Source organism: Sardina pilchardus, chromosome 21 (assembly GCF_963854185.1).
Source record: "Sardina pilchardus chromosome 21, fSarPil1.1, whole genome shotgun sequence".
Taxonomy (NCBI): Eukaryota; Metazoa; Chordata; class Actinopteri; order Clupeiformes; family Clupeidae; genus Sardina; species Sardina pilchardus.
The window spans coordinates 27,005,295-27,014,800 of NC_085014.1; the positions used below are offsets into that span (position 1 = coordinate 27,005,295).

The 9,506-nt window shown below is 44.8% G+C and overlaps 1 protein-coding gene across 1 annotated transcript; it reads left to right on the plus strand.

Annotated features, from left to right (window-relative positions):
- Nucleotides 1-309: 309 nt before the first annotated feature.
- foxo4 (forkhead box O4) lies at nucleotides 310-8,595 on the plus strand. Its single transcript, XM_062524618.1, has 3 exons — nucleotides 310-2,741; nucleotides 2,902-4,425; nucleotides 4,729-8,595. The coding sequence occupies exons 1-2, from the start codon at nucleotides 2,307-2,309 to the stop codon at nucleotides 4,402-4,404; spliced, it is 1,938 nt and encodes a 645-aa protein (XP_062380602.1). The 5' UTR covers nucleotides 310-2,306; the 3' UTR covers nucleotides 4,405-4,425; nucleotides 4,729-8,595.
- Nucleotides 8,596-9,506: the final 911 nt, after the last annotated feature.

Sequence of the window (9,506 nt, forward strand, 5' to 3'; positions counted from 1 at the left end):
GGAATAGGCTACACCTTTAGAGGCTACCAATTCTCAGAATTCTCAACGTGTCTGTAGACAAGCTCTCCAGCAAACCCGACTGGTGTTAATTAAATAATTAGTCTAGCCTGTCATGTGATGACGAGACTGCTTGCGCCAGATCCTGAAGGTGTGTATACCTTAGGAAACGTTACATAACCGGTATCTCTCTTGTTTTATAGGTTGTCTCGTTTTTGTTTACTCTCGTAATGGAAGTTATCACATGACTAACTTCATTTCCCAGCAACCCCTCGTGCGCAAACGCAGTACGTGTTGTCTGGCAGTGGTAAACAGACGTCAGAAGGGAGTCTTCGCCTCGAGTCAAAACAAAACATTACAAAAATGATCTACGATGAATGACTCTTTGGACACCGGCGATATCAAGAAATTGAACGGGAATTACGATTAAGGAGATTGAGAATTCAAGTCATGAGCCACGTTTGCCTTTTCGATTGTTTTGAGACGGATTTTAACTCATAAATAACAAGAGTTAGCCAGCTAAGTGGCTATCCAACTATTCCAATGTTGTGTCTAGCTTGTTAGCATACATTTCGAGTTTGGATTGAACATACAAGAAGTGTGAGAGAAGTCATCTGAAGAAGGAATATGCATATTCATTTCTGAAACAACTCCCTACGAACTGGCTTCAAAGTAGACGGACTTCTTCACACAACTGTTCCACTGGTTTATGCCCGCGCGAGCATCGTGTGCTGCTGCGTCTCGAGAAACATGGCAGATGGTGACACGCGCCTGACCACAGCGTGGAGGAGCGTGCAGACTTGAACCATAATACGGATCTGTTTTCTTTTTGTAAATTCATTCAAATAACGTAAAAGACAAGAATGACCAGTGTGACCATCAAGAATTTGACTCCTCTCTTTAATTCTTGACGGACAATACTGCATCATCACATAAAACGGTACAGATTCAGGCGCATTTCTCTGGCAGCCTGATCAGGTTACATTTTATTAGTTTCGCTTAAATTAAATATCTGCTTTTTATATCTATACTTGAATTTTTTTTACTTGATATGCCGGCGTAGTGGTCTACGGGGGTTTTAACTGAGGTATTTTTGTTTCGGGAAGCTAGCTTTCCAGTTAAGTTAATGTATTGACAAGCAGCCTTGATTAGTAGCCTACTGATCAATATTTTACTAATAGCCTGGAGTGTGTAATATTGTCATACTGTCAGCAAAAGTATTTAATTGAAAGTTTGAATGCTTAGAAATTCACCTGGGCAATTTTGCATTTGGCAAGAGGAGGTTTTGTGCGAGTGGAAACGCACGCTCGAACGTTGTTTACAAGTGTTGATAGGGCCCATAAATCAGATAGCTCTTTTGTAATAGTGACCTACTATGGTAATCCAAAGGTGTAGACTATTTCTTGATTGTCTTTTCATATTCGGCCGGTGCTGAAGTGGTTTTGTTTTTTAATAATCTGAATTTAGAAGCGTTCCTAAAACAACTTGAAATTAGTATAAATGGTCTTTGAGTGGAAGCTTGGAATTTCCGATGTTATTTATTGGAGTCATTCAATTTATTAACGTTTAAAGAAATCACATAGTCAATAGCATCAATTGAAAAGCTATATTTTTAAAACCAGACTGGACTTTTGTTTGTATTGGGCACAGTAGGTTATGCTACAGCTGTATTGTCGTAAGGGAGTTGCTATCTAGGCTACTACATTTTATTCACGTAAGAATCCATCGCCTGCATGCTCTACAGATGTTTTGATGGGACGGTATTTCACTTCATGTCAATTTCCTTTGTTCTTTTTTGTAAACAAAGGCACGCCTTTCCAACCCTCCTTGGCTGTCTGTAAATCGGAAGGTTTATGATAGTTACTATTAAGAAGATTATTTTGTTCCTCTAATCCCCAATCTGAGGATTAACCGACGCTATATTGGTATATCCAGATTACTGCGACTCTTTTCTATCAGACACTCTTCTAATAGGGACTGGAGGCGATTTAGTTGAATTATTTTTAGGAATATTGAACTTGATTTAGCACAACTGCTAAAACAAATCAAGGAATCCCCACGGCGCTGTCAGAAATAGCGAAACATAAACCTGCGTTAAACCTCTCCTCAAGACCCCCCTGCCCCCAAGTCACCGTGACAATTACAGTAGGCCTAGCGCAGTCTAGACAAATAACATTTATTGTTTGGCGTGTAGTCTAAAACTTTATTTATTTAAATAAAAATCTATATTTACATGCACGTTTAAATCATTAGCACTTGAACTTGATCTCAAAGCTTTTTTTTAAACAAAACATCCGAACTTCATTCACATGATGGAGGAGGACAGCGTACCCCCGATTGACCCAGATTTTGAGCCACAAAGCAGACCGAGGTCGTGTACTTGGCCGTTGCCAAGACCCGACATCTCAGCTGTCAAACCAGAGGGGGCAGACGGCGCAGAGTCAGCCGCGGGAACCCCGCCCGCCGAGGAAGATAAGCATGAGCCTCAGCAAATCACATCGGAGCCCGAGAAAGTGGTGGTCACTGAGGGCGGAGTCGCAGCTGGAGTGGGTGGAGCCACTCCTAGAAAAGGGTCATCCCGGCGCAATGCCTGGGGCAATCAGTCCTATGCGGATTTGATCAGCCAGGCAATTGAAAACTCGCCTGAGAAACGTCTCACCTTGGCGCAGATCTATGATTGGATGGTGAAAACAGTGCCCTACTTCAAGGACAAAGGAGACAGCAACAGTTCTGCCGGGTGGAAGGTGTGTAATGAGAACATTTCAGTGAAAGTGTAATTATATGTTTGTATGTAAATGTAATATTTATGCTTTGAGATTCATTGTAAATGTATCAACATCTTGGTTATAGTTGTGTCAAGTGATGCTGTAACTCCTATTGCTTGTTTTCTTTTTTTGTCTTCAGAACTCTATTCGACACAACTTATCCTTGCACAATAAGTTTCTTCGAGTGCACAATGAGTCCACAGGCAAGAGTTCGTGGTGGATGCTCAACCCAGAAGGAGGAAAGACTGGCAAAGCCCCACGGAGGCGTGCAGCCTCAATGGATAACAGCAGCAAGCTGCTCAAGAGCCGCATGCGTGCGAAGCAGACCAAGAAGCAGGCGGGTGCCGCGGGCCTGGGCGCGCCCAGCGGTAGCCTGCCAGGCGAGGGTGGCACAGGGGCAGGTGGCGCGGACAGCCCCGGCTCCTCTCAGCAGTTCCCCAAGTGGGGCGTGAACCGCAACAGCCCGTCATCTCGCGGCAGCCTGGACGACTCCGACATGTGGACGAGCTTCCGGCCGCGCACCAGCTCCAACGCCAGCACCCTGAGCGGCAAGCTGTCGCCCATCGCCCCCGGCCAGGAGGAGGACGACGAGCTGCCCGAGGACAGCCTGCTGAGCAGCTACTCCACCGGCAGCCTGCCGCCCACCCTCACCGAGACCCTCATGGAGGAGCTGGACCTGATCGACGGGCTCACTCTCATGACTGGCCAGCAGGGCGGCGCCAGCCCCAGCACGGCGCCCCCCGCCCCTCCCACTCCTCTACCCTCCGCGGCCACGCTGCTCCCCCGAGGGACGGGCTTCCCCTCCTACAGACGCATGCAGCCCGCCAAGCCCGTGCAGAGCCCCCCGCAGCCCTGCCCCCAGGCCTCTGTCCAGCAGGGTCCCGGCTCCAACCACAGCCCCTCCTCCTATGGCAACTCCCTGTTCAACCCGCTGCCAGGGCCGGGCTCTCACGGACCCCACTTTGGCGCCCGCGTGCCTTCCAGCCTGGAGGCTCTGCTCACCTCCGATTCCCCTCCGCCGAGCGAGGTCATGATGACTCAGGTAGACCCGCTCATGCCCAGCCAGGGAGGGGCAGGGCTGATGGGCCTGGGGGGGCCCAAGCAGGCAGGCATGATGATGGGCAAGGGCCTGGAGCAGCACCCTGCCGTGGGGACCATGGGCCTCCCGCCCCAGCCTCAACTCCAGCCACAGCCACAGCCTCACCAGCAGCAGCAGCAGCCACAGCAGCAGCAGCAGCAGCAGCACTCCCAGATGGGCCTGAGCATGCTACTGTCCAGCATGAGCCCGGACCCCACGCAGCTGAGCGCCATGAAGAACCAACACCACGTGCCAGGCGGGGGGCTCCTCCCCGGGATCGGCGGCATGCCCTCCACAGGCGGTGGGAACGGGGGTCCCCAGGGCATGGGCCAGTTCGGTGGCACCCCCGGCTTCTTCATGCCCTCCCAGGACCGCTTGCCTACGGACCTGGACATTGACATGTTCACAGAGAACCTGGACTGTGATGTGGACTACATCATCAACAGTGACCTCATGGATGGAGACATTATTGACTTCAACTTTGATCCCATACTGCCAGGTGGCCAGGGCTACCCAGGGCCCGCCACCACGCAGAGCTCCTCTCACAAGTGGGTCCCCAGCTAACTCTCCAGCCGCTGGAAGCAGGTAAGAAGCCCTCGGCCATCTCCGTGCCAACCTCTTGTTGATCTCATGTGATTCGGTCTGTTGTAGCTGTCCTGTTTTATGACATTTCAGTATACTGTATATCCATGCTCAGGAAGTAGTGCAGGCAGTGTGAAGTGAATGCATTGACGAATTGATGTTGCATTATGAACTAAAACAACCAAAAGTAATCATTCCTTGATCCAATCTAGGTACTGTAATTAAATGGTACAGTTTTTGTAAGATAAACTGGTTATTTGAAGGTGGAACTCATGGCCTGTGATCTGTTTGTGTTTATTCCTGCAGGACAGCCATCACCCCCTTACCACAAACACTTGGTGCATAGCTTGGATATTTTTTTTGCCTCTGCATTTGCCATTGTACCTCTGATACAAAAAAAAAACTGTTTTGGGCAAAGATACAAAACACGGACTAAATTTTTTTATATTTTTTTGTAGTTGCCGATCTGATATACACATATATATATTTTTGGAAGACAGAAACAGACCTCATTGTTGTTAAGTGCCAATGTTAACCCAAGTGGGGCCAGGGGGACAGAGGATGGCTGACACTACGACACAGTCAACATCAGTCTCAGCTTGGATTGGATTTCCCTTCAGTTTTTTCCCCTCTCTTTTTTTTTGATAGCACACTAGCTAAAGGAGCGAAGCAGCAGGACAAGGCCGATGCGCTTGTCGTGCGGGAAAAGAAGCACAACTAATAAACTACTAATCAAGTTTATTACGCATTTATTACTAATACCAAAGTAGCTTAGCGTGGACACGGTACTCCTGGGTTTGGCTGCTGGACCACTGCTGTGAGGAGCCGAGCGCCGGGCGAGAGGCCGAGAGGAGGAGAGGAGAGGAGAGGAGGGCAGGACTGAGAGGGGTGTCGATTGGACCTGGACACCTGGATACCTGGACCTGCGCGCTGCTCAGTGGTACAGAGCGTGACCTTCTCGTTGGGTCGTCGTGTCTGAGTGGAAGTGGGCCGAGGACGAAGCCGGACTGAATTCTTCTCCCTGTCATTGAGTCATGCAGTAATTCTGATCTCTCGGTTAGTAGCTACAGTTTGGCGCATGTGACCACCTCTGCTCAGGAAAGGACTCGTGATTTTCTTTTCAGTTGTGCTGATGCATACAGGAGGAATCAAGGAGTGATGCTTTTTTGGTTTTTAATAATTATTGTGCAGTTAGTAACGTAAACAGTATGAAGAAACATGATGTGGAATTTTTATACAGGGCATTCAAAGGCAGTTTTTCTTTTCTTTCCTTTGCCAACATGTGATTAGTTGGCATAGTGTTATTACTGAAGACAGTATGCCTCTTTTGCAGAATGCAATTTGTTTGAAGTTTTTTTTTTTTAGGTTTTTTTTTGCATGCGGCAGTTTTGAGCCAGCTAAGCTTGAAACAGACAAACATACGACACAGAAGAATCCTTTAGTCCAGGGAAAAGAGTTGGGACCCAAACTAATGGTGAATCATTTCAGCAGAGGGAAAAGGCTTTTGGTTATGCTCTCTTGTGTAGCATGCGACATGGCAGTGCGAGAGACATCGTGAAGGATGCACAAATGAAATGTTATGTAATGCTAATAAGGTTATCAGCAACGAAGGTGCGATGACACGGCCCTCGCCATCTGACCCGGGGCCTGACCAGAGTTTATTTCTCAACCAACGCTCTTTCTTATATAATACTAACAATCTTTTTGTATTGAGTTTCAATGTCGAAGCGAGAAAATATGAGTATATGGGACTATAGTTTTAATAGCCAGCTTAGAGAAAAGCTAAAATTAAAATGCATCTTTAACAGATATGCATACTAATCAGAAAGATACTGTTAATGTGTTTTTTTAATCTGCAACTTCAGAGCATTTCTAACGGTAATTTTTATGTATTCTGTTATTTTTGTAAAAAGATGACAAAGCATGTAGATTTTCTATATAACCAAAGGAACACTAAGAACGGCATGTCAGCATGAGGGTGCGCGGGAGAGGCGGGACGTATTTCAGCGGAGATAAGCTTTACATAACACAAACCAGAGCCATATAAAGAGATTTTATATGGCTCTGACACAAACCATTCAAACAATAGTGTGCTCCAATCAGAGATGGGCGCTGCACAGGGACGACCATTCTAGAATGCTCCGCTGTGGAACGTCTCTCTTGACCTGAGGAGCGGTTCTAAGGAAGTGGATGAACTAATTGACCCTTTACACGAATGAATGTCCTGGTGAATACTCTCTTGCCTGTACCTTTACCTGACGATGGAAGTCAATCTCATCTCAAAATGAAAAAAAAAAAAAAAAGAGACAGAACTGGTTGAACTTAACTTTGATGAAAAATGCAATGATTAACTCTCAGGGTAATTTAAAAGAAGAAAAAAAAAGAATGGTGACCGCTAAAGCTTCCAGAAAAGAAGTGTTGAGATAATCATATAGCAATTTGAAATGATCCATTTTGTGCTTTCTCTCAGTCCAACACAAAAGATTGGAAAGAGAAATAACTAGCAAGCCCCTATAAGAGCATTCAGCATGTTAATATAAAATACATATATATATATATCAAATGATAAATATATAAACTATATTCCATGTTTCATTTGAAGAGGAGAGGTTCATTGGATCGTGAGTTCACTCAGATTCTAAGATGCTGTAAAACTGCCAGTGAACACTAGAGCATGCTGCTGCTGCAGAGCGAAATGTACCAAGCCCGACTTTCTCAAGTTCTCATTTTTCATTCTCTTCATTTTCCATTGAATATATTATTCACTTTTTTTTTGTTGATGTTTTAGTGGAAAGGACACTTGTATTTAATATAGTTGTCTGGATGTTTCCTCCATCTTTAATTGAAGCAGAATAGCATTCACTTCAATGTTGATTAGATTTCTTTCAGGAAATGTAGTTGTGCATTTCTTCATCATTTAACTGTGTTTGTCCTAACATGTTAGATTTAAGCCCTCGTGTCATGGCATTGTTTTCTAATCACCGGTGCTACAATCTACTATCAGTGACTCTAAGAGGGGCAGAAACCAATGGGTGCAGATTTAGATATAAAAAGGCCTTGAATCATTTATATGCAGCAAAAAAAGTAAATATTTTGAATACGTTTTTTCTAAGAACCCTAGAGTAGGATGGAAATATAACCTTTTATTGTGTTCCCCAAGATGTCACTTAAATAGATTCTTAATAAAACTGTGAATGCAGAGAAATGTCTGGCATTTGGCTGGAGTTGGAAAGCTTTCGTCAAAAATGAGAAGTCCCTGCAGCACAGCGTGCTGTCTTTAAGCAGCAGGTGTGTAGAGCACAGTGTGGACCCGCTCATGGGAGGGAGTTGAGTTTCCATGGACGGTTTGTGACTGTGGCTCGGGGAGAGGGGGGGCTCTGGTTCTCATCCCACTTCCCTCTGTTCATGCTCACGTAGGTGTGATCGTGTGTGTGCTTGTGTGTGTGATTGTGTGCGAGTCCAGTGAGCGTTGCGTGGGAGGGGTCGCGTCTGTTCTGCGAGCGAGTGCGAGAGCCGAGTGTTGAAGAGCGAGTGGATTTATGGAAGGATGTGCTGTGGCTGTGAGCGAGAGTGTTGGATCTGCAGCGGCCATTGTGGCCAAAGTGACCGCATGAACAGAGATTTTTTCCCCTCTTCTTGGTTGGATAGTGAAGGGGGGAAAAATCTGTGAAGTGTAGTTTGATGGAGACATTTTATTGGGCCGCCCTTCAGACCTCCTACACGAGTTTCCTCCCCTTGCCTTGTCTCTGATTCATCACTATATTTTTTTCCTCTCCCTCCTTTTTAAATAATACCTCTCATGATTTGTTTTGAACTTTAGTACTTTCTTATATTTTCTTAGTACTTCTTTTTCTACTACTCTTTTTCTCTTAATCATGAGTTAGTTCGATTTTACTCTCTTTTTTGACTGGGTTTGATGAGACTTTTAGAGTGTGCACAGGGTTGAGTTCTCTTGGTTTTGTTTGTTTGTTTTTTTATGAGGGAGGGAAGGGGTTGTCATGGGTTGTTGAGTTGTGCATAGCCAATACATGTACTTGATTTCTTTTGATTGATGTTTTATTTTCCTCCTGTTGTTTTTCTTCCCAATCTTACTTTACATATTGTAAAGTTAGCCAGATATGACTGTGAAAACAGTCCTGGAGAATGGAATTAAACTTAATCTGTTTAACCAAATCTGCTGTTGCTCCTATACGTCTTCTAATACAAAGAGAACATTACTTTTTATAACTTTGGTCCTCACAGTACAGAGGGATGCATTGCAGAAACCTCAAAAAATAGCCATTTTCACTATATTGATGATTCCCTAAGAAACCACCAGGGGGTGTAGTCGCTCATGAAAAAGAGTCTAGACTTGACGTGGCATAGTCCTGCACACACTACTGATGCTTGTCTCAATTTGCAATGTAGGGCATGTGCTGTTGAACAAAGCTTGTCTCCAGAATTCAGATTTATAATGTCATCAAAACACAGACATGAATTCTGATAAAAATGGAAATGATTCATGCTGTCTTGAAGGGATGATCAGTGTTTTTTAAAAAAGTAATTTTTGATATGTTCTATATTTTGCAGAAACTGATTTTAGAATAAAGTTGTTGTAAGAGAATGACGGCCTTTGTCCACAAATTCTATATTGGGGGGGAAATTAAACAAAAATGCCGTTTCCTATCTGTATCAGCTCTCAGGACAAGGGTCGGTTGTGTTTCTGCCCAGGCGGCGTGCATGTGTGCATCTACAGAGCCTATACAGGAATTCCTTAAGGCCTGATCAGTGTGGCTCTGGAGTTTAAACCAATCTATGGTGAAGGTGCAGGCTACAGCTTTGCCATTAAGTGCTTTTATGTGGCATAAATAAAACACCAGTACATCTTAAAAAACTGGGTCCAGATAATTCAGCTTTGCCTATAATAGCACTGTACATAAATCTATGGTCACCTAGAATAGGCGTGCCGTTCTTGCCTGAGATGTTACGTTGTTAAGGTCTTTTCAGTGCCAGCAAATGGGAGTCCCCGCTGTCATTACAGATACATCTAGATTGTACTGAATAAATGATGGCTCATCCCACTTATCTGAATTGGGATGGACCAA